The following is a 24,313-nucleotide window of genomic DNA, read 5'->3' as shown; positions in this document are numbered from 1 at the left end:
TTGCTTTCTTTACAGCAGAGAAGGATGGATCTGATGGATGTGTACAAAGTTCTGAGGGGCTTGGATAAGGAGAATTGTTTCCCCTTTAACAGAGGAGTCAATAACCAGGGGCATAGTTTTAGGGTAAGTAGCTGGAGATTTACAGAGCATATGAGGAAAAAATATTTTCACCCAGAGGGTTGTGGGTATCTGGAGCACTCCATTGAAAGGATGATGGAGGCAGGAACCCTGAAGACATTTAAGAACTATATAAATTTGTGCTGGAATTCCACAGCATACAAGGCTAAGGGAAGGTGCTGGGAAATGAGATTAGAATATGTGTTTTTTAAAAAAACTGAAAAAACAGTGGATGCTTGAAATCAGAAACAAAAACAAATTGCAGGAAACATTCAGGCTTGGCAGCATCTGTGGTGAGAAATCAGAGTTACGGTTTCAAGCCCAGTGATCCTTCCTCCGAATTAAACTAGTCCTCACAATAGTTTAGGACTAGTTTAGTACTGAAGAAGGGGCACTGGACGCAAAACCTTAACTCTTGATTTCTCCCCACAGATGCTGCCAGACTTCGTGAGCTTTTCCAGCAATTTCTCTTTTTGTTTAGAATATAGAGAAAATGAGGATTGCAGATGCTGGAGAGCAGAGTCGAAAAGTGTGGTGCTGGCAAAGCACAGCTGGTCAGCATCCGAGCAGCAGAAGAATCGACGTTTTGGTCATAGGCTCTTCATCAGGAATGGGGGTAGGGGGGGAAGGGGACTGAGAGATGAATAGGAGGATGGGGGAAGGTAACTGGGAAGGTGATCGGTTAGAAGGGAAGGTGGAGCGGATAGGTGGAAAGGAGGATGACAACTAGCATAGCTCAAGAGGGTGGTGCCGAGTTGGAGGTTGGATTTGAGACGAAGTGGGAGGAGGGGAGATAAGAAAACTGGTGAAGTCGACATTGATTCGTGTGGTTGAAGGGTCCCAAGGCAGAAGATGAGGCGTTCTTCCTCTAGGCGTCGGGTGGCTTGGATTTGGTGGTGGAGGCGACCCAGGACTTGTATATCCATGGCAGAGTGGGAGGGGGAGTTGAAGTGTCAGCTCCAGGACAGTGGGATTGTTCGATGCACATTATCCATTGCCATTTCTGACATCTACAATCAGACCCCACCATCAGAGATGTATTTCCCTCCCCACCCCTATCTGCGTTCTGCAGAGACCATTCCCTCCGTGACTCCCTCGTTAGGTCCATGCTCCCCACCAACTCACCCTCCAATCCCAACACCTTCTCTTGCCACCGCAGGAGATGTAAAACCTGCGCTGTCACCTCCGTTCAAGACCTCAAAGGATATTTTCACATCTGCAGAGATTTTCTTGCACATCCAAACACCTCATCTACTGGAAAGCAAACCCGGTCTGTCCAACCTTTCTTCATAGCTAAAATCTGTCATGCCTGACAACAACCTGGTAAACCTTTTCTGTACCCTCTCCAAAATATCCACATCCTTCTGGTGGTGTGATGATCAGAATTGTAAGCAGTATTCCAAGTTATGCCTAACTAAAGTTCTATAAAGTATTAGCATAATTTGCTGATCCTCCGTGCCCCTTCCAATGAAGGCAAGCATACCATAGGCCTTTTTTTTACTATCTTATCTACTTGCACACCTCGATCCCTCTGCATATCAGTACTCTTAAGGGTTCTTCCGTTCACTATATAATTTCCACCTGTACTTGACATTCCAAAATGCATCATATTGTGTTTGTCTGTATTAAACTCCATCTGCCATTTTTCTGCCCAGATCTGCTGTATCCTCTGACAGTCCTCCTCACTATTTGCAACTCCACCAGCCTTTGTATCGTCCACAAACTTACTAATTAGACCATCCACATTTTCCTCCAAGTCATTTATGTAGATTGTAAACAGCAGAGGGCCCAGCACTGATCCCTGTGGAACACCAAATAGTCACTGCCCTCCATTCCCAAAAGCATCCTTCCACTGCTATTTCTGTCTCCTATGACTCGATCAAGTTAGTGAATCCCCCTGCACAAAACCGTGCTGTCTATCACTAATAAGTCCATTTGCTTCTAAATGTGTATAGATCTTGTCCCTGATGATGTTTGCCAATAATTTCCCTCCCACCGACATGGCTCACAGGCCTGTAATTTCCTGGATTATCCCTGCTATCCTTCTTCAACAACGAGACAACAATGGCTATTCTCCAGTCCTGTGGGATCTCACCTGTGGGTAGCTATCTGTCAATGCTCCAGCAATTTGTTCTTTTGCCTCCCTCAATGTTCTGGGATAGATCCTATCAGGATCCAGTGTCTTACCTACCTTAATACTTTTTAAGATGCATAACACTGCTTCCTTTCTCATAGCAACTTAGCTTAGAAATTCGACACTCTCTTTCCTGAGTTTATCCTCCTCAAATTTCTTCTCTTGGGTGAATATCAACACACAGTATCCATTTAGGACCTCCCCTCCCTTTTCTGGCTCCACACATAGATTCCCTCCTCTGTCCTTGAATGGGCCAACCCTTTCCCTAGCTACCCTCTTGCTTTCTTTATAAAAAGCCTTTGGAGTCTCCTTAATCCTATTTTGCTTATGATTTTTCTTGACCCTTTTTAGCCCTTCGAATTCCTTGTTTAGGCTCTTTCCTACTTTCCTTATTCACCTTGAGGGCTTTGTCAGTTCACATCCTCTTAGAGCTCTTTTTGATCAAGGTTATAATAGCCCTAGTCATCCAAGGTTGATGTAACTTGCCACACCTATCCTTCATTCCTGCAAGAACGTGCCGCTCCTGAACTCTTTATCAACTGCCATTTGAAATACTCCCACAATTCCAATGCGCATTTACTTCAAGCAGCTGCCTCAAATCAAAATTCTCCAGTTCCTGCCTAATGTTGTTATAGTTTTCCTTCCTCCAATTTAACATCTTCACCCAAGAACTGCTGTTATCCCTATACCCGAGTATCTTAAAACTCACTCTGTTCTGGTCACTGCTGCAGAAATGCTCTCCCACTGAAACTTCACTCGCCTGACCAGGCTCATTTTTCCAAAACCAAGTCTAGTTGAACCCCTTCCCTGGTTGGACTGTTTACGTACTGCGTCATGGAACCCTCCTGAATGATCTTTACAACTTCTGCCCCATACAAACCCCTAGCATGAAGTGAGTCTCATTCAATACGGGGGAAGTTAAAATCATCCATCACAGCAACTCTGCTGTTTTTTAACAACTTTCCAAAACCTGTCTACATATTCTCCCATGTATCTCCAGCTGGCTGTTGGGAGGCCTGTGTTATACCTCCCAGCATTGTGATTTAATCTTTCCTATTCCTGAGTTCTACCCATGTTGCCTCACTGCATGAGTCCTCTGATGTATCCCCTCTCAGTACAGTTGTGAAATACTGCTGTACCAGTAATGTAACTCCCCCATCCCTTTTACATTCCCTTCCATCATACCTGAAACATCTAAATCCTGGGACATTCAGTTGCTGGTCCTGCCCCTGTTTCAGCCAAGTATCTGTAATTGCAATAATGTCATACAGAGCACAGAATAACAGAGCAGACTTAATGGACAAGATGACCAAGCTCTGCTCATCTTTACTTAATTGTGTCCAAAGCACTTTGGATACCCTGAATTGTTTGAGTCAGTTTAGGATGTGCTGAGGTTGTGACAGACCTTATTACACAATATTGTGATTACTGTCCAATGTTGAATTTAGGCTGTCCGTCCCTTGTTACCTTCAGCTAACATTTCGTTTGCCTTCTCTTTGCCTTGTGTTTTTGATCCCATGTGTCGTACAAGTATAAGTTGGAATGTTTATAAAAATACAGGACCTGTTCTGAAAAAAGTGTGTTTTGACTTGTTTGGAAAAAATAGTGCGTGTAGTGTGTGTGAGAGAGAATGTTGGGTCGTGTTTGCAGATACTGACTACTGCTGAATACTTTCAGAATAGTTCGATTTTGTCGGATTTTAAGTATTTTTTTTCTTTTTTATATATTTATCATGTCACTTGGTGTATGGCAATTATGTCCTGAAACAACAATCTGACCTGTGCTGGTTGAAATGCAGTTAGGGAGTACTCCCAGAATAAATTGTACTGAAATAGAGTGGCATTTAATGGAGGGGAAGGGGGTCTCACACACCAGCTCAAGAATCGGTGAGACTACCATATCACTTCTGTTCAGTTAAGTGTCAATCAGACATTTGATTAAGCAGCAGTAGACGTTCCCTGCTCCTGGACCGTGAGGGTGAATGAGCTGCTTGCTAATTATAGTGTTTGAGTGGAATTGCCGGTGGTTACTGCTGGTATGCTCAATGCTCATAATAATCACTGGATCCCAGGCCACAGGTGAGTGATAATAGGACAATATTGTGGGGAAGGAGGATGAGAGGGTTTGGATCAGGGTATGGCTCCCAGTGGGGACACCTTGCAGATGCTGGATTCCTCGACCATATGTTGAGTGGGTTTGTGAGGGGGGGGTGCTCTCCTCCTGTAGTGGTTTGCTTGGTATTCTACCACATAGTTAGCCTACTGCTTTATCTTTAGGTTGGAGGTGACCGCATCCCCAATCTCAATCTTCCTGCTTAATTGCCCCTCCCACCGTCAAATAAAACTTTCCCGTGCGAAGGGCATTAAATTCTGTGTTGTTGATTTTGGACACATTACTAAAATGTTACATCATATTTGTTCTTTGAATTTTATTTTCCTATTGCAGCTTCACCTGCCATTAAATTCCCCCCTACCTGGCAGTGAATTAACAAAAGAGCCATTCCGTTGGGATCAGAGGTTGTTTGCGCTGGTCCTTCGTCTCCCTGGTGCTTCATCTCTCGAAGCAGAGCAACTTGGCAGTGTACCTTCAGATGAGTCTGCAGTAACCCAAATGTGTGAAGTAACAGGAGGTGAGTGAACAATCACATTGACCAAGGGAAAGAAGTTGATTTAGATTTCTGAGCTGAATTTAGTACTTCTGTCTGGGTGGTTAGTGGGTGCAGTTGGGTAAGTGATGATGTGAATGTTGGACATTAAGATGCTGAAACAAATGATTACTAAGTTGTGGTAATACTAATAAATTAGTCTCTTAGTGAATGCACTGCTAGAGTGGATAATTGTCAGAAAATCACATTTTATTGATGCCCACTTACACATCAGAGTGTGGATCCTTGTAGAATTCTTAAAGTCATTACGTTAAAAACAAGTTATGTCACTGGGACATGAGCAGCATTAATGTGGATTTGCTGTCTATACCTATTTACTCCTGAAAGTGATAGGTGAGGTTCTCTTCACCACTGAAGTGGTGTTGATATTTGCTCAGGGAAGGACTAATAATTTATATCCAAATTGCATTGGAGTCATGTCATTTTGTGTTGTCGATCATCTTAGTTTTGTGTTCTTATGGTGGCTGTGACTAATGCTGTCAAAGTAACTTCAGTGAGCTGTTGCAGTGCATTCAACCGATGTACACTTTACAGCCCTGAGTGAGCCAGTGATAAAGGGGCTAGGCACTGAGTTCAGGCATGCAGGCCAAGTATCTTGGATGATGTTCAGACAAGATGAAGGTACCTTCACAGGTTTGACATGGGTTTTTTTTTTGTTTATTGTTTGTCATTACTTAGTCCTTCTGTGGTGTGACTATATTTTGCCTCAGTCACCGAAGTAAATTCCCACATTTAACTGTCTTGTTTTGAGATTGGATGAGTCTCCCAGTCTAGGGTAAGAGATTGACTAAATCCAGACGGAAGCTGATGAATGACAAGTTTCCAAAATTGGATGTGTCTCTCAGGGGAAAAGATTCTAAAGCACCAAAATGAAACATGGTATCAGATATGTTAGCGATGTGTCAGCCAATAAGAAGCAAGAGACATTGGTGGAAGTCTTTTGTATCCTAACAAAGAATAGCAGTGACAAATAGCATGGTATAAATCAGGAATTTTGAGGCACTGTCAAATATAATACAGTAATCATAGGAGATGCCAGTCTAATTAGTGCGAATGCTGTGGACACCAGTTTTGTGGAATGCATACTCGATGTTTTCTAAAACAGGATTTTGTTTTATGGGATGTGGACATCATTGGTTAAGCTGACATTTGTTTTCTGACCCTAATTTGCTTTGAACTGAGTGAGTTGCTCCGCCATTTCAGAGGGGAGTTAAGAGTCGACACTTTTTTTGTGGGTCTGGTAACAGTTGTAGGCGAGATGTGGAGGAAACATTAGTGAACCAGGTGGGTTATTGCAATAATCAATATAAGATTTGAGGCCATAGACACATAACAACAGGAATGGCTATTTAGCCCGACAAGCATACTTCACTTGTTAATATGATCGTGCCTAATCAAAATGCTTCAATGCGTTTTATCCATCCAATTCCTTTCTCCACTTTCGCTATTGTTAAACAAAAATTTCAGCTTCTACTTTAAACATACTGAAAGACTAAGCTTTCACAGCCTTCTGGGTTGAAGAATTTCAAAAGCTGTATAAGTTTTTAAAAAAATTCTTTCCTCATCTGGGTTCGAAATGGCATTCCCTGTTATTTTTAAATGGTGTTCTCTGGTTTAGAACCCCCCCCAAACAGGAGTGATGACAACCACCAACTTGTCCTGGACCTCCCATGTAGATGCGATGGTCAAGAGGCACGTTGTTCTTCCTAAGGCAGCTTAGGAAATTTGGCACGTCCATAAGAATTCTTCCCAACTTTTACAGATGCACCATAGAAAGCATTCTATCTGGGTGGATAATGGCCTGGTATGACAACTACTCTGCAAGGTTCTGTAAGAAACTAAAGAAAGTTGTGCGCACAGCCCAGACCATCATGGAAGCCAATCTTCCATTCATGGACTCCATTGACATGGCTCGTTGCTGCGGAAAGGTGCCAACGTCATCAAAGGCCCTTCCCACCCAGCTAATGCTGTCTTCCAACTACTTCCGTCAGGCTGAAGATATAGAAGCTTGAAGCTGCGCACCAACAGATTCAAGAACAATTTCTTCCCTGCTGTTATCAGACTGCTGAATGGACTTCTCTAACTTCAAATAATGTTAAACTTGGTTAACTCCTGTGCAGTCATAACCTTGTATGACTCGTTCTGTCTAAGCATGCTATAATCTGCCTTTATAAACACTTGCAAAACGAAGCTTTTCACTGTACTTAGGTACATGTGACTACAATAAATCAAATCAAAAGGAGAAATATCTTACCTGCATTTACCCTGTCTGACCCTCTAAGCATTTTGCATTTTTCAAATGACATTATTCTCTTTAAGTTTTGAAGAATAAGACGTAAAAGTCTACTTTTAGATTAGATTCCCTACAGCGTTGGAACAGGCCCTTTGGCCCAACCAGTCCGCACTGACCATCCGAAGAGTAACCCACCCAGACCCATTTCCCTCTGACTAATACACCTCGCACTATGGGCAATTTAGCATGGCCAATTCGCCTGACCTGCACATCTTTGTGACTGTGGGAGGAAACCGGAGCACCTGGAGGAAACCCACACAGACACGGGGAGAACATGCAAACTCCACACAGACAGTCGCCCGAGGCTGGAATCGAACCTGGGATCCTGGTGCTGTGTGGCAGCAGTGCTAACCACTGTGCTGCCCAAATCTTTGCCCAATCTCTCTTCACAGGTCAGTCCTGTATAGCACTCCTGTGTCAGTAATCTGGTTCCTGACATAAGGAGAAGAAAGGATTAGTGGTGCTGGAAGAGCACAGCAGTTCAGGCAGCATCCAAGGAGCTTCGAAATCGACGTTTCAGGCAAAAGCCCTTCATCAGGAATAAAGGCAGTGAGCCTGAAGCGTTGAGAGATAAGCTAGAGGAGGGTGGGGGTGGGGAGAAAGTAGCACAGAGTACAATGGGTGAGTGGGGAAGGGGATGAAGGTGATAGGTCAGGGAGGAGAGGGTGGAGTGGATAGGTGGAAAAGGAGATAGACAGGTAGGACAAGTCCGGACTAGTCATGGGGACAGTGCTGAGCTGGAGGTTTAGAACTAGGGTGAGGTGGGGGAAGGGGAAATGAGGAAACTGTCACCTCACCCTAGTTCTACCTGCCTAGCTCCTTTTCCACCTATCCACTCCACCCTCTCCTCCCTGACCTATCACCTTCATCCCCACCGCCACTCACCCATTGTACTCTATATTACTTTCTCCCCACCCCCACCCTCCTCTAGCTTATCTCTCCACGCTTCAGGCTCACTGCCTATATTCCTGATGAAGGACTTTTGCCCGAAACGTCGATTTCGAAGCTTCTTGGATGCTGCCTGAACTGCTGTGCTCTTCCAGCGGCACGGTGGCACAGTGGTTAGCACTGCTGCCTCACAGTGCCAGAGACCCGGGTTCAATTCCCGCCTCAGGCGACTGCCTGTGTGGAGTTTGCACATTCTCCCCGTGTCTGCGTGGGTTTCCTCCCACAGTCCAAAGATGTGCAGGTCAGGTGAATTGGCCATGCTAAATTGCACGTAGTGTTAGGTAAAAGGGGTAAATGTAGGGGAATGGGTGGGTTGCGCTTTGGTGGGTCGGTGTGGACTTGTTGGGCCGAAGGGCCTGTTTCCACACTGTAAGTAATCTAATCTGATCTAATCCAGAATCTGGTTTCCAGCATCTGCAGTCATTGTTTTTACCCCATAAGGAGAAGAAAACTGAGCAATTTACTCCAGGTCCACCTTTACTGTAACTACCATCCAATTCCAAAGTTATTGAATTTAATTTAAATTCCACCAGCAGTACAATCCTGAGTCACTGGAACATTAGCCTTGGCCTCTGAATCATTAGTTCAGTGACATTGCCACTATACCACCATCTCCCCCTGTGCAATTAAAAGTGGTTCATTAACAATCTTCTGAAAACGTGCCTCTACGAAAGAGTGACCATAGGAAGCTGAATTTGATTAAGTTTCAAAGTGATGCAGGTCAGTCTGAAACAGGAGCTTAATCTAAACAAAGGTAACTATACAGGTATGAGAGTTAAATTAGCCAAGGTAGATTGGGTAAGTTTATTAAAAGTAGGTAGTCTCTGGCTAGCTTTTCTTTTAAATGCGGTTTTGAATATTTACATTTATTTGAAGCAAAAAAGCCGAGCAGGAAAGGTGGACCAATCCTAATGAGAAGTTAAGAATATTATTATTTTTATAAACGACCTGGATGAGGGCATAGAAGGATGGGTAAGTAAATTTGCGGATAACACTAAGGTCAATACAATTGTGGATAGTGCCGATGGATGTTATACGTTACAGATGGACATAAATGAGCTGCAGAGCTGGACTGAGAGGTGGCAAATGGAGTTTAAAAGTGAGAGGTGATTCACTTTGGAAGGAGTAGCAGGAATGCAGAGTATTGGGCGAGTGGTAAAATTCTGGGTAGTGTAGGTGAACAGAGATCTCGGTGTCCATGTACATAGATCACTCAAAGTTGCCACCCACGTTGATAGGCCTGTTAAGAAGGCATACAATGTGGTAGCTTTTCTTGGTAGAGGGATTGAGTTTCGGAAACATGAGGTCATGCTGCAGCTGTAGAAAACTCTGGTGTGGCCGCACGTGGAGTATTATGTGCAGAAATAATGTGGAAGGTTTTGAAAGGATTCAGAAGAAATTTACTAGGATGTTTCATGGTATGGAGGTAAAGTCTTACGCGGAAAGGCTGAAGGACTTGAGGCTGTTTTCATTAGACAGAAGAAGGTTGAGAGGTGACTTAATTGAGACATATAAGATAATCAGAGGATTAGGTAGGTTGGACATTGAGAGCCTTTTTCCTCGGATGGTGATGGCTAACACAAGGGGACGTAGTTTTAAATTGAGGGGTGATAGATATAGGACAGACGTCAGGGGTAGTTTCTTTACTAGAGAGTAGTAGGGCCATGGAATGCACTGCCTGCAACAAGTATAGACTCGCCAACCTTAAAGGCATTTCAGTGGTCACTGGATAAACATATGGTTGAGAATGGAATAGTGTAGGTTGCTTGGGCTTCAGATTGGTTTCATAGGGCGGTGCAAAATCCAGGACAGAAGGGCATGTACTGCGCTGTAGTGTTCTATGTTCTATTAGTCGAATGGGAGAGACTCTTTAATTAATTAGAAAATAGGAGCTTGAGTATAAGGCTAAGGGATGGATGAAGGGGTGAGGAGGTGAAGACAAAAGTAAACTAGGCAGAAACACAAATGGACTGTAAAAATCTTTGGTATGTGAAAAAAATGTGTACAGCCAAATGTGAGCCCAGTAGAGGCAGAGCCAAGAGATTAAGGACATAACAAAGCTAAACAATTTTTGACCTGAGTTACATCCATCTGCGTGAAAATGGCAGCAGAAGCAAAATTGGGAGGTTCTGTCCCACTAGACCCAGTCTTTGCTGTTTTCACAGGAGTAGAAGTGGTGATTCCTGGAAATAGCTGACCATGTAAATCAGCAATTACACCCAAATATGTCATCTTTTTGAGCTGTGTGTAGATTAGACCTCATAAGAACAAGACTGAACCTTGTGGATGGCCTGGTGCCATTTCTAAGAGATGGAGTGCACCTTTGGAAGAGGTTAGTTGCTCTTAACAGTTGTATAAAGTAGAGATGAAAGTGTGTAAGAAGTGCAAACACTCATTGGAACTGTCAACTATCAAAAGAATGGTCAATTTGTGCTACATGTTTAATAGATTGATATCCATATAGATATCAGTCTATTAGACAGGAAAAAACTTTCTGAAGGTTTTCAAAGACTTAATACAAATTTATAATTGAGCACAGAAAAAATTTGCATCTTTCCCATATGGATTCCTTTCCCTGTTAAGAAGTCCACTCCCCACTGGGGAAGAACCCAGCTCTTTCTTTTACATTCAGTTAACCCAGGCCAATTTACCAACTCATTTGATAAGAACCCAGCTCTTTTGTTTTTGTATGAGAATCCAGTTCTTGATATTTTCAAATCAACCTATTCAGACATGTAAGGAAAGAGCTCCAGAGCAGACAAGACTTAAACTTGGGCCTCCTGGCTCTGAGGTAGGGGTGCTAACTTTGTGCCAAAAGATTCAATACATCCAATTCTTTGTGTTTTTTTTACTTCTTTTAAGATGGCAGGCTTTTCTGCTCCAGCATCAGAAGAGTCAGCAGTGGTCACAGTGACTCCAGTTCTTTTAAGATAGATCTTTAATTAGCCTGTTCAGAGTTGTTATGATACATTGAATCTGGGCCTTTTGGCTCAAAGGTAGGGACAGTACTACACAGGAGAAGAACCCAGCTCTTTATTTCTTTATTTTTATGATCTATGTCCAGATATGCTCTTACAACTGGGCGTTATTTTTCCATCAGAGAACCACCTGTGGCTTTTCCTTCATCTATACAACCCAACTCTTAAACACACGTTCCAATAAGCATCATCTGCTCTCAAGTCAACTCTTGATGTTCAGGTTGATCCTTCAAGGGGCATGCATTTTGAATACTGACAGTGCGGTTACACTCCAAGCCACCTTTTGTGATACCCTCCAAACACTTTACACCTGCTACCAAGACCAGGGCAGCAGATGTATGGCACACCCCCATCTGCAAATTGCCCTGCTTGTTATACCAATTTACACAATAGCACGATATCATTATTTCTTCACGTAGCTTTTTCAAAATTCCACCAGGAAAGGTGATCTAGCTCTGGCTAATGAGAGAAGATTCCATTAGATCAAAGCAAGAAGTTTTTTTTAAGTTTTGCAGTTGATAGGTAACAAGCTGATGATTGAGACTATTTGGAATCTAGCAAAATAGGACCAAAAAACCAATAGAGATATATATGAACATTAAAACTTCTGAGCATGAATCGGCCATTCAGCCCCTAGAGCCTGTTCCACCATTCACTAAGATCGATGTGACCGGTTTCTAACTACCTATCCACATTCCTGCCCACCATTGACTATCTTTCAACCCTTGCTTAATAAGAATCTATCCATCTCTGCCTTAAAAATATTCATCACCATCTTTTCTGGAAGGGGGGTCCAAAGAGTTATGACATCGAGAGGAAAACGAATGCCAATTGTCTATTTAAATGGGTGTTTCCTGGCCTATTAAACAGTGACGCCTGGTTGGAGATTCTCGTATAAGAACCACTATCCTCTCCACAAATACTCTGTTAAGACTGTACAGGATTTTATCCTGGTCTAGTGTAGGATTATCCAAGCTTAGTCTGTTCAACTTTTCCTTATAAGCCAATCTGCCTATTCCAGATGTTAGTCTAGTTAACCTTGTCTGACATCCATCTTTAAATAAGGTCACCAATGCTGTACACACTACTTTCAGATGTGTCCTCACCAGACCGGTGTATACAGAGGAACCTCGATTATCCGAAGCACACAGGCAGGCAGTATTTTGTTCGGTTAATCGAATTCTGGACAATAGAATACTGGATAACATAGTTTAGCCAAGCATTGGAATCTTGTGGTCTTGTCGGATAATCAGATATTCAGATAATCCAATGTCAGATAACAGCGGTTCCACTGTAGTTGGAGCATAAACTCCCTACTTGTGTATTCGGTGTGTTAGGTTCTTTTTCTTGAATTCTTACCACTTGTGCAACTGCAATATGCCAACTTCTGTGAACAGTCAAAACTTATTAAGCAAGTGCAAGGTTTGGAGGATCACTTAACACTTTTTGCAATGCTTGTGAAGTGTGTCAAGAGAAGCTCTCTGAACAAAGGAACCAGTTTTTCCTTTATACAAAATCTTACACCACTGTCAGTAATGTCCATAAGACAACCCCCAGCCACTACCTCACAGTCACTATGCGCCACTCAAGACACAATGCAGTGACCTGGCTTTCTCCAGAAACAATGTGATGTAAATCTTCCCTTAATGGCAAAATCTGATGTAAATCATTTTTTAACTGCAGGGTGTGGTCAGAAGTTTACTTGCAATGTTCTTATTGATTTTTGAATAGGGGGTGATACTCTGAAAGTAAATTTTTTACATTGTACCTGCAAGACAGAGAAACATACCACCCTACCCCGGAGCATCCAATTTCTTACAGGTCAACAGAGCAGATTAACCCCTTAACATCTCAAATGTTGTTCATGACAAATGATATTCAGTTTGCTTTCCTAATTATTTGCTGTGTCTGCATACTAGCCTGTGATTCGTACACAAGGATACCCAGTTCCCACAGCATCTCAGAACTCTGCAGTCTCTCACAATTTACATAATGTACTTTTTATACTTCTAGAGATATTATTTGTCCTAGGGACAGTAAGGAACCTCCTCAAAGAACTGCAATAAATTGATTAACATCTCTGCTTGATACCTGAATTTCTTTAAGAATAATGTCTACCATTCTCCTTGTGACAAATGGACAGCTGATAAGCTTGTAGTTTTCTGTTTCCTGTGTCCCTCACTTTTTGAATGAAGGAGTTATGTTTGCTCTCTTTCAATCTCATGGCACTTTTCCCATTGCAAGCATTTTGGAAAATTAAAACCAGTGCAACAACTCGCCACTTCTTTCAAGACCCGAGGATGAATTGCAACAAAATCCAAGGACTTGTCAGCACTAACTTCAACAATTTATTCAGTGCCATTTCACTCATGTTTGTGATTGGTTTATTCCTCTCTGCCATTCTTGGTGTATTGAAAGAGGAACTAAAATTTACAAGTAAGGTGGGGTGAGAGAGTTGCTGGCTAGACCAGTATTTATTGCCCATCCTTAATTGACTTGGCAAAGGTGGTAGTGAGCTGCCACATTGAATTGTGCAGTCCATATAATGTAGAGATGACCTCAGTGCCATGCAAGAGGGTGTTCTAAGAGTTGCCCCCCAACACTGAAGGAATGACAATATATTTCCAAATCTGGATCGCGAGTGACTTGAAGGGAGCATGCAGGAAATTGTGGTGTTCGTACTCTGCCTTCTAGGTGGTATTGGTTGTGTGTTTGGAAGATATGCTTTACTGCCACTTAACTCACTGTCCAGCACCTCCTTAAAAACACCCTCTAAACAAAAAGTGCTGTGAATACTCAGTCGCTTGAGTAGTTTCTGTAGAGGGGGAGGCTGTTAACAGACAGGATCTTATTATTAATATGGAGTTTGGTGATGGTGGGATGAAATGTGTGCCAGCCATCTGCCTAACTGGCAACGCTCTGGCTGTTATGAATGGTCACTCACCAGCAAGAGCTGCTGGCAGTCAGAAGCATCAGAAAACCTGAAACTAGGCAAAAGTGAGGACTGCAGATGCTGGAAACCAGAGTCTGGATTAGATTGGGTCTGAAAATGCACAGCAGGTCAGGCAGCATCCGAGGAGCAGAAAAATCAACATTTTGGGCAAAAGCCCTTCATCAGGAATGGATTCCATTCCAAAGGGGCAGTTGCTGGAGAGAAAATCTCTTTTTAGGGATGTTGTTGGGACCTTGAGGAAGCTGTTCCTGTCCACGGTTTTCTGTGTTGCTGGATGGCTGCTTCCAATTAGTTGGTGACTTCCCCATGTGATGGGAGGTTGTCCCTATGCCAATAAGATGGTAACAGCTCAGTAAAAGTGACCTCAGTAAGGCCTTTAAGTATGTAACTTAGGTGCCTGCTACCAGTCTCTCCTGCCACTACCACCCCCACCCTACCCCCCCCCCCCATCCTCCTCAAAGATTAGGGTCAAAAATGTTTGGTACTGAAAATGTACAGCCGGTCAGGCAGCATCTGAGGAACAGGCGAGTCAACGTTTTGAGCTATTTGTAAATTGGCGGTCAGTAACTCTGCAGTAGGATTAAAGCTGTCAGACTGTATGTTCAGCATCATCTCTCCTACTGATTGTTAAATGTGAGTGGCTTAGAAATGGGCCCTTTGTTGCTTATTTATTCCCCACTTCACAACCTCAATTGGAAAATGGTGAAGCCCCAATGTGAGTCCCTCCCCCAAAGCCTCACCCACTGTTGTAAAATGAGAAGGGGAGGGTTGGCCAGCTGCCATCACTGATGGGGGATGAAATCCTGTTGGATAGTTCTGTCCACCTACTTAGCTTCCACCCCCTAACACCTCACCCCCCCTCCCCACCCCTGCCATTGACCCTTTTGTGCCTCTCTCCACAGATGCTCCCAGATTTGCTGATATTTCCAGCAGTTACTGTTTTTATTTCAGATTTCTAACAATCATAATATGATGCTTCTTCTTTGGTACCTTTCTCACCTACTGCAATATCCAATGTCCAGTCTTACTCCCTTTGATGTAGCATCTTCATTGTCCAAGGATGCCAATCATGGCTTATGTTGTGATATCATATGGAGTGAGATGAGAAGGTGGGTCCCAAGAATTATCTCAGTCAATACCGAAGTTGAACCCATGATGTTAGCTTTATTCTACACCACAGTCTCTTCTAACCATTTCACCAACTGATCTAATCGACACCTCCCCCCTCAGGGTTCATCTTGAAACTCTCACCCTGCATTTTCATTCATAAACAAAAGCAGAAATTGCTGTAAAATCTCAACAAGTCTAAAGAAACGTCACTGGACCCAAATTGTTGACACTGCTTTCTCTCCACAGATGCTGCCAGACCTGCTGAGTTTTTCAAGGAGTTTCTGTTTTGGTTTCTGGTTTCCAGCATTGCAGTTCATTGGGTTTTTTTTCTGAATTTTAATTCATTGATTATTCCTGAAAACAAGCCACTAAATCTGTAGTTATCTGTTCTAACTGCCTTTTTCTTGACATGTCCTGCAGTTTCTCTCTGGGTGGAGGTACTCAGGGCTTCACTTCTGTTATCCTTGAGACTCCATCACTATCTGTGTGCTACCTCTCTTTGTTGATGTACTGTGTCCATTCTTAAGCCTTTAACTCAAAGTCAACAACTGAACTGCACTACACTGCTGCCTGAGCAACATGCTTAAAGTCATTGCATACACATTACACTGAGAAACGCACATGCCAATAGAAAAAGTTAATATGTTACTTTCTCATGTATTCTCAACTCCCTGGTCAGAATATTGCTCCTTTTGGAAAAAAAACATCCTCTAGCTGACCAGGAATTATGTAATGGTCAAATCGTGAGTTCAAATAAAAATGGCGTGTTGTGTTTTAGTAAGTACAAGATCAAGTTGCCTCTCATTGATTATGTAGGAAAGGCAAGTGTTAAAAATAAAGAGGAGATTTATCCTATATAAGAATATATGATGTTCACACAGGTAAGTCTGTCTTTTCTCAGAAGGACACTTTCAAAAGCTGATTGGGGCAGATGTTCACAGGTAAAGGGACGGCTGGAAAATGGGAAGCCTTCAGAAATGAGATAACAAGAATCCAGAGAAAGTATATTCCTGTCAGGGTGAAAGGAAAGGCTGGTAGGTATAGGGAATGCTGGATGATTAAAGAAATTGAGGGTTTGGTTAAGAAAAAGAAGAAAACATATGTCAGGTATAGACAGGATAGATCGAGTGAATCCTTACAAGTGTATAAAAGCAGTAGGAGTATACTTAAGAGGGAGATCAGGAGGGCAAAAAGGGGACACTAGATAGCTTTGGCAAATAGAGTTAAGGAGAATCCAAAGGGTTTTTACAAGTATATTAAGGACAAAAGGATAACTAGGGAGAGAATAGGGTCTGAAAATGTGTTGCTGGAAAAGCTCAGCAGGTCAGGCAGCATCCAAGGAACAGGAGAATCGACGTTTCAGACATAAGCCCTTCTGGCTTATGCCCAAAACGTCGATTCTCCTGTTCTAGGATGCTGCCTGACCTGCAGCATTTTTCCAGCAACACATCTTCAGCTCTGATCTCCAGCATCTGCAGTCCTCACTTTCTCCTCAGAGAATAGGGTCCCTCAAAGATCAGCAAGCCGGCCTTTGTGTGGAGCCACAGAAAATGGGGGAGATACTAAATGAGTATTTTGCATCAGTATTTATTGTGGAAAAGGATATGGAAGATATAGAATGTAGGGAAATAGATGGTGACACCTTGCAAAATGTCTATATTACAGAGGAGGAAGTGCTGGATATCTTGAAACGCATAAAGGTGGATAAATCCCCAGGACCTGATCAGGTGTACCCTAGAACTCTGTGGGAAGCTAGAGAAGTGATTGCTGAGATAGTTGTATCATCGATAGTCACAGGTGAGATGCTGAAAGACTGGAGTTTGGCTAACGTGGTAAGGACAAACCAGGGAACTATAGACCACAGTGACCCTGACATCAGTGGTGGGAAAGTTGTTGGTGGGAATCCTGAGGGACAGGATGTACATGTATTTGGAAAGGCAAGGACTGATTAGGGAGAGTCAACATGGTTTTCTGTGTGGGAAATCATGTCTCAAACTTGATTGATCTTTTTGAGGTAGTAACAAAGAGGACTGATGAGGGCAGAGCAGTAGATGTGATCTATATGTACTTCAGTAAGGCGTTTGACAAGGTTCCCCATGGGACACTGATTAGCAAGGTTAGATCTCACTGAATAAAGGGAGAACTAGCCATTTGGATACAGAACTGGCTCAATGGTAGAAGACAGAGGGTGGTGGTGGAGGGTTGTTTTTCAGACTGGAGGCCTGTGACCAGGAGTGCCACAAGGATCAGTGCTGGGTCCTCTACTTTTTGTCATTTATATAAATGATTTGGATGCGAGCATAGGAGGTACAGTTAGTAAGCTTATAGATGACACCAAAATTGGAGGTGTAGTGGACAGCGAAGAGGGTTACCTCAGATTACAACAGGATCTGGACCAGATGGGCCAATGGGCTGAGAAGTGGCAGACGGAGTTTAATTTAGATAAATGTGAGGTGCTGCATTTTGGGAAAGCAAATCTGAGCATGACGTATACAGTTAACGGTAAGGTCCGAGGGAGTGTTGCTGAAAAAAGAGACTTTGGAGTGCAGGTTCCTTGCTCCTTGAAAGTGGAGTCACAGGTAGATAAGATAGTGAAGATGGTGTTTGGTATACTTTCCTTTATTGGTCAGAGTATTGAGTATAGGAGTTGGGAGGTCATGTTGCAGCTGTACAGGACATTGGTTAGGCCACTGTTGGAATATTGCGTGCAATTCAGGTCTCCTTCCTGTTGGAATGATGTTGTGTAACTTGAATGGGTTCAGAAAAGATTTACAAGGATGTTGCCTGGATTGGAAGATTTGAGCTATGGGAGAGTCTTAACAGGCTGGGGCTGTTTTCCTTGGAGCATCGGAGGCCGAGGGGTGACCTTATAGAGGTTAACAAAATTATGAGGGGCATGGATAGGATAAATAGACAAGGTCTTTTCCCTGGGGTGGGGGAACTCCAGAACTAGAGGGCATAGTTTTAGGGTGAGAGGGGAAAGATATAAAAGGGACCTACGGGGGCCCCTTTCTTGATGTAGGAATGAAACTGGCCTTTGTGATCTGTTGGTCTTTTTTTGGTTGTTGCCACAAACTGATTCAAGACCCAGAGTTGTTTGCTCAGGCTAGAGAAGCACAGTGTGGGGACCAACAACCCAAAATCACTTTGCTACCTAAATAAGCAGAGGGTGAAGGAGGTTAATCTGCTCCCTGTTCTGTGTGCGTGGTACCTTGATCTGTTGCTGGTACTCTGTTGCTGTCTAATTGGTACTTTGTACCAGTGCTGTGTAGCTGTTGTCAGTGCAGACAGAGACCAGTTGGCCTGTTGATGCAGCAGGTTGTGGGAGTGCATATTACTTTTGGCATCTTCCTGTGCTGTCACCAGGCTTGAAGATGTCACCTGTTGTTTCTACAGGCAAAGAACAAGTGGATCTGCTCCCGAGTGAGGCTGTGAATCAGCAGAGTTGGGGAAGATCATCTGACTTGAAACCTGAAAATTTATGGGGACACTGTCCCAGAGAATGATTTCTGATAAGATGGATAGACAGAGAGAGAGAGAGAGAGAGAGAAAAAAAACTCCTATTTATTTCTGGAGGTTGAAGTTCACACACAGAATGTTGGAGGCAATCTACAGTAAATGATCCCTCATTACTAAATGTCATATACGCAGCAGGAAACAGTGCGGAATGATTTTGATAATTTGCTGGCAACACTCACTTGCACATTGTGGGGGTTACATTACAAGTGTTTCAGTTTCCCATTGTGTCTCCTCTTTGCTTTTAGGATGGAAAAATAAATTTTAAAATGCACTTTTTTCAAATTCTTAAAGAGTTTGAGGCAATGCATTAGGAAGTTCAGGATTTAAAGTGGATCAGGATGCCTAAGTTGCCTTTTTATTTCCATTCAAGGTCGGTCCTATTGTGTGCGTACACAGCGAATGTTAAACCAGTGCCTCGAATCCTTAGTACAGAAAGTCCAAAGTGGAGTGGTTATTAATTTTGAAAAAACTGGACCAGATCCAACACCAGTTGGAGACGGTAAGAAAAATATTCCTTGAACATTTTTCCTGTTGGAATATAACCAGCAAAATGTTTACAGGGAGTATTCATGATTAGATTTTGTCATTTCTGTAAAATTTCTGAACGTTTACGTAATATATTGTGTGCCTCTTTTTGATCAATGCCCTAACATATCAACTGTGCATCTTGAAGGATGGCTATCCAGTATATCAGCATTGAGGAAGGCCATTTTGAAGAGATTAATCTCAGATTTAGCATAAACAAGGATAGATCTTGACTCCATCACAACATAAAATGGGTGCTACTGAGTCTGTAACCCTTTCCCCTTTTCTGATATTTATTTCTATTGAAGTTAGTAGAAATTTAAATGGAGAAGGATATAAAAAGGGTTGTTGACTTCGTACCATCTGCTTTTGACTACCATGAGGAATTCAGTTCTATTTCATGCCTCATTGCTTTGATATATTGAGAAAATAATGACAGTGAGGAGCGGTGAGAGTGAAAGGTGGGGGCTTTTGGGAAGGTATATAAATTGGGTGTTTGGTACACCCAAGACCCAACACCTATAGGGCCTCCCACCCACAGCCTCTAACCTTGCATTACTAGAGGGAAATCAGGTAAGCTTTTTTTCTCTTTCATTTCTTAGAAAGTAAATTTAGCAGGGATGACAGTGCAGGCAGTGCAATGTTCCTCCTGTGGGATGTTTGAGGTGAGGGACACTAGCTGAGTACACCTGCAGGAAGTGCACCCAATTCCAGATCCTTGAAGACAGTGTTAGGGAACTGGAGCTGGAAGTGGATGAACTCCGGCTCATTCGGGAGGTAGAGATAGTTATAGATAAAAGCTATAGGGAGGTAGTTACTCCTAGAAATGAAGATACTTAGGTGCCTTTTAGAAGGGGTAAGAAGCAGTCAGTGCAGGGGCTTCCTGTGGCTGTTCTCCTGTATAACAAGTACACTGTTATAGATACTGTTGGGGTGGTGTGGGGGTGAGGGATTTACCAGGGGTAAGCAATGGGGTACAGGTCTCTGGCACAAAGTCTGTCCCTATTGCTCAGAAGGGAAGGGAAGAGATGAGTAGAGCATTCATCATTGGGGACTCCAAAGTTAGGGGCACAGATCAGAGATTCTGTGGGAATGAGAGAGATTCACGATTGGTGTGTTGCCTCCCAGGTGCCAGGGTTCATGATGTCTCAGATCGTGTTTTCGGGATCCTTAAGATGGAGGAGGAGCAGCCCTAAGATGTGGTCCACTTAGACAACAAGGACATAGGTAGGAAAAGGAATAGGGATGTAAGGCAGAAATTTAGGGTGCTTGGATGGAAGTTTAGAGCTAGAACAAACCGATTTGTTATCTCTGGTTTGTAACCCGTGCCATGTGCTAGTGAGGTGAAGAATAGGGGGAAGAGAGTAGTTGAACATGTGGCAACAGGGATAGTGCAGGAGGGGAGGATTCAGATACCTGGATAATTGGGGTTTATTCTGGGGTAGGTGGGACCTCTGCAAATGGGATGGTCTACAACTGAACCAGAAGGGTACCAATATCCTGGAGGGGAAATTTGCTAATGCTGTTCAGGGGGGTTTAAACTACTTCAGCAGGGAGTTGGGAATCTACATTGTAGATCCGTTGTCCAGGAGGTTGAGAGTAGTGTGGTCATGAATAAGGTTTTAAGGTCACAGGAGTGTACCGGCAGGTAGGAAGGCGGTTTGAAGTGTGTCTACTTCAACGCCATGTGCATTCGGAATAAGGTGGATGGACTTGCAACGTGGGTTAGTATCTGGGACTTTGATGCTGTGGCTGTTTCGGAGACCTGGATAAAGCAGGGACAGGAATGGTTGTTGCAGGTTCTGAGATTTCGATGTTTTGGTAAGATAAAGGAAGGTTGTAAAAGACAGGGAGGTGTGCGTTGTTAGTCAAGGACAGTATTCCGGTGGCAGAAAGGACGTTTGATGACTCGTCTACTGAGGTAGCTTGGGCTGAGGTTAGAAACAGGAAAGGAGAGGTCAGTCTGTTGGGAGTTTTCTGACAGGCCTCCGAAAAGTTCCAGAGATGTAGAGGAAAGGATAGCAAAGATGATTCAGGATAAGAGCGAGAGTAACAGGGTAGTTGTTATGGGGGAACTATAATTTTCCAAATATTGACTGGAAATGCTATAGTTCAAGTACTTTAGATGGGTCAATTATTGTCCAATGTGTGAATGAGGGTTTCCTGACACAGAACGTAAACAGGCCAACAAGGGGCAGGGCCACATTGAATTTGGTACTGGGTAATGAACCAGGCCAGGTGTTAGATTTGGAGGTAGGTGAGCACTTTGGTGATCGTGACCACAATTTGGTTATGTTTACTTTAGCGATGGAAAGGGATAGGTATATACTGCAGGGTAAAGACAATGACTGCAGATACTGGAAACCAGATTCTGGATTAGTGGTGCTGGAAGAGCACAGCAGTTCAGGCAGCATCCAAGGAGCTTCGAAATCAACGTTTCAGGCAAAAGCCCTTCATCAGGAATAAAGGCAGAGAGCCTGAAGCATGGAGAAATAAACTAGAGGAAGGTGGGGGTGGGGAGGGGCAAGAGTTATAGCTGGGGGAAAGGCAATTATGATGTGATTAGGCAAGATTTAGGATGTGTAGGATGGGAAAGGAAACTGCAGATGATGGGCTCAATCAAAATGTGGAGTTTATTCAAGAACCAGCTACTGTGTTGATAAGTATGTGCCTGTCAGGCAGGGAGGAAATGGTCGAGTGAGGGAGCCGTGGTTTACTAAAGAAGTTGAATCTCTTGTCAAGAGGAAGAAGGAGGCTTATGTTAGGATGTACAAAGTTAAAAATCACACAACACCAGGTTATAGTCCAACAGGTTTAGTTGGAAGCACACTAGCTTTTGGATCATTGCTCCTTCATCAGGTGGTAGTCTGATGAAGGAGTAACGCTCTGAAAGCTAGTGTGCTTCCAACTAAACCTGTTGGACTATAACCTGGTGTTGTGTGAATTTTAACTTTGTACACCCCAGTCCAACACCGGCATCTCCAAATTATGTTAGGATGAGATGTGAAGGCTCAGTTAGGGTGCTTGAGAGTTACAAGTTAGCCAGAAAAGACCTAAAGAGAGAGCAAAGAAGAGCCAGGAGGGGGCATGAGAAGTCTTTGAGATAGAATCAAGGAAAACCCTAAAGCTTTCTATAGGTATGTTAGAAATAAAAGAATGACGAGGGTAAGATTAGAGTCAAAAGGTGTGGTGCTGGAAAAGCACAGCCGGTCAGGCAATATCCAAGGAGCAGCAGGAGAATCGATGTTTCGAGCGTAAGCGCTTCATCAGGAACAGCGCAACATTTTTTGACTCTGATCTCTAGCATCTGCAGTCCTCATTTTTTCCAGGGTAAGATTAGGGCCAGTCAAGGACAGTAGTTGGGATGTTGTGCTTAGAGTCCGAAGCGAAAGGAGAGGCAGTAAATTAATATTTTTTGTCCGTGTTCACGCAAGACAAGGACAGTATTGTTGGGGAGAATACTGAGATACAGGCTATTAGGCTAGACGGGATTGAGGTTCATATGGAGGAGATGTTAGCAATTCTGGAAAGTGTGAAAATAGATCAGTGCCCTGGGCCAGATGGGATTTATCCGAGGATTCTCTGGGAGGCCAGGGAGGAGATTGCAGAGCCTTTGGCTTTTATCTTTATGTCATCGTTGTTTACAGGAATAGTGCCAGAAGACTGGAGGATAGCAAATGTTCAAGAAGGGGAATAGAAACAACTCTGGTAATTATAGACCAGCGACTCTTACTTCTGTTGTGAGCAAAGTTTTGGAAAGGTTTATAAGAGATAGGAATAAGTTGATTTGGGATAGGCAGCACGGCTTTGTGAAGGGTAGGTCGTGCCTCACAACCCTTATTGAGTTCTTTGAGAAGGTGACCAAACAGGTAGATGAGGATAAAGCAGTTAATGTGTTGTATATGGATTATCAGTAAGGCGTTTGATAAGGTTCCCCACAGTAGGCTATTGCAGAAAATACAGAGGCATGGAATGGAGGGTGATTTAGCGGTTTGGATCAGAAATTGGCTGCCTGAAAGAAGACCGAGGGTGATGGTTGATGGGAAATGTTCATCCTGGAGTTCATTTACTAGTGGTTTACCACAAGGATCTGTTTTGGGGCCACTGCCATTTGTCATTTTTATAAATGACCTGGGTGAGGGCATGGAAGGCTGGGTTAGTAAATTTGCAGATGACACTAAGGTTGGTGGAGTCATGGACAGTATGGAAGGATGTTGCAGGTTGCAGAGGGATATAGATAAGCTGCAGAGCTGGGCTGATAGGTGGCAATGGAGCTTAATGCAGAAAAGTGTTAGGTGAATCCCACACCATCAATACCTTTGACATTACCATTGACCAGAAACTAAACTGGACTAGTCACATAAATACTGCGGCTGCAGTAGCAAGGAATCCTGTATGAAGTAATTGCCTACTGATACCACTTGACTGGATGGAGTGTAGCTCTAACAACACCACAGAAGCTTGACACCACCCAGGACAAAGCAGTCTGCTTCTTTGGCACCACATGCGCATCCACACCCTTCGTTACTGACACTCAATAGCGTTAGTGCGTTTTGAAAAGGTTTGTAGCTCAGGTTGAGGTTTTGGATGTAGGTTTGCTCACTGAGCTGGAAGGTTCATTTTTCCACTCTATGAGAAAATGAACTGAAAATGACATCACCAACCCAAAGAAACCTGAGCATTGCAATAAAAAGCAGGAATCATCAGCACTGCTTCATCCGGAGGCTCACTGAAGATGTTATCTAGTATGGTGACGAAATGTCTGAAAATGAACCTTCCAGCTCAGCGAGCAAACCCACATCCAGAACTCAGTACAGGGGAACCTCAATTATCCGAACGTGATGGGCGGGCACTATTTCGTTCGGAAAATCGATTATTCGATTAATCAATTAAATGCTTTTCATCTGGGGCTCGGGGTTTTTAAAGTCTGCTCCTCGTTCAGGAGACTGCAGCAGCACACAACCCGTGAGCCCCTGCCCTTCCCGCCTGCCCACAACTCCATCCAAAACTGCCCGCCCCCCGCCTGACCCCCAACCCAGTCTAAGACCACCACCCGGCCCCGCCCCCCCCA

General features: G+C 43.4%; 1 protein-coding gene across 4 annotated transcripts in view; it reads left to right on the top strand.

Moving 5' to 3' along the window:
• Nucleotides 1-24,313, top strand: part of ints6l (integrator complex subunit 6 like) — a 163,304-nt gene that overhangs the window by 72,613 nt on the left and 66,378 nt on the right. For all 4 annotated transcript variants that reach the window (XM_072595653.1, XM_072595652.1, XM_072595650.1 and 1 more), the window contains 2 exons: nt 4,697-4,880; nt 19,088-19,216. In XM_072595653.1, the coding sequence (XP_072451754.1) occupies nt 4,697-4,880; nt 19,088-19,216 (313 nt within the window). The remainder of the gene's footprint in view (nt 1-4,696; nt 4,881-19,087; nt 19,217-24,313) is intronic.

The sequence above is a fragment of the Chiloscyllium punctatum genome, chromosome 25 (assembly GCF_047496795.1).
Source record: "Chiloscyllium punctatum isolate Juve2018m chromosome 25, sChiPun1.3, whole genome shotgun sequence".
In the NCBI taxonomy this organism is placed as follows: domain Eukaryota; kingdom Metazoa; phylum Chordata; class Chondrichthyes; order Orectolobiformes; family Hemiscylliidae; genus Chiloscyllium; species Chiloscyllium punctatum.
Note: the sequence above shows the minus strand (reverse complement) of the source record. Positions and strands in the feature narration are given on the sequence as shown.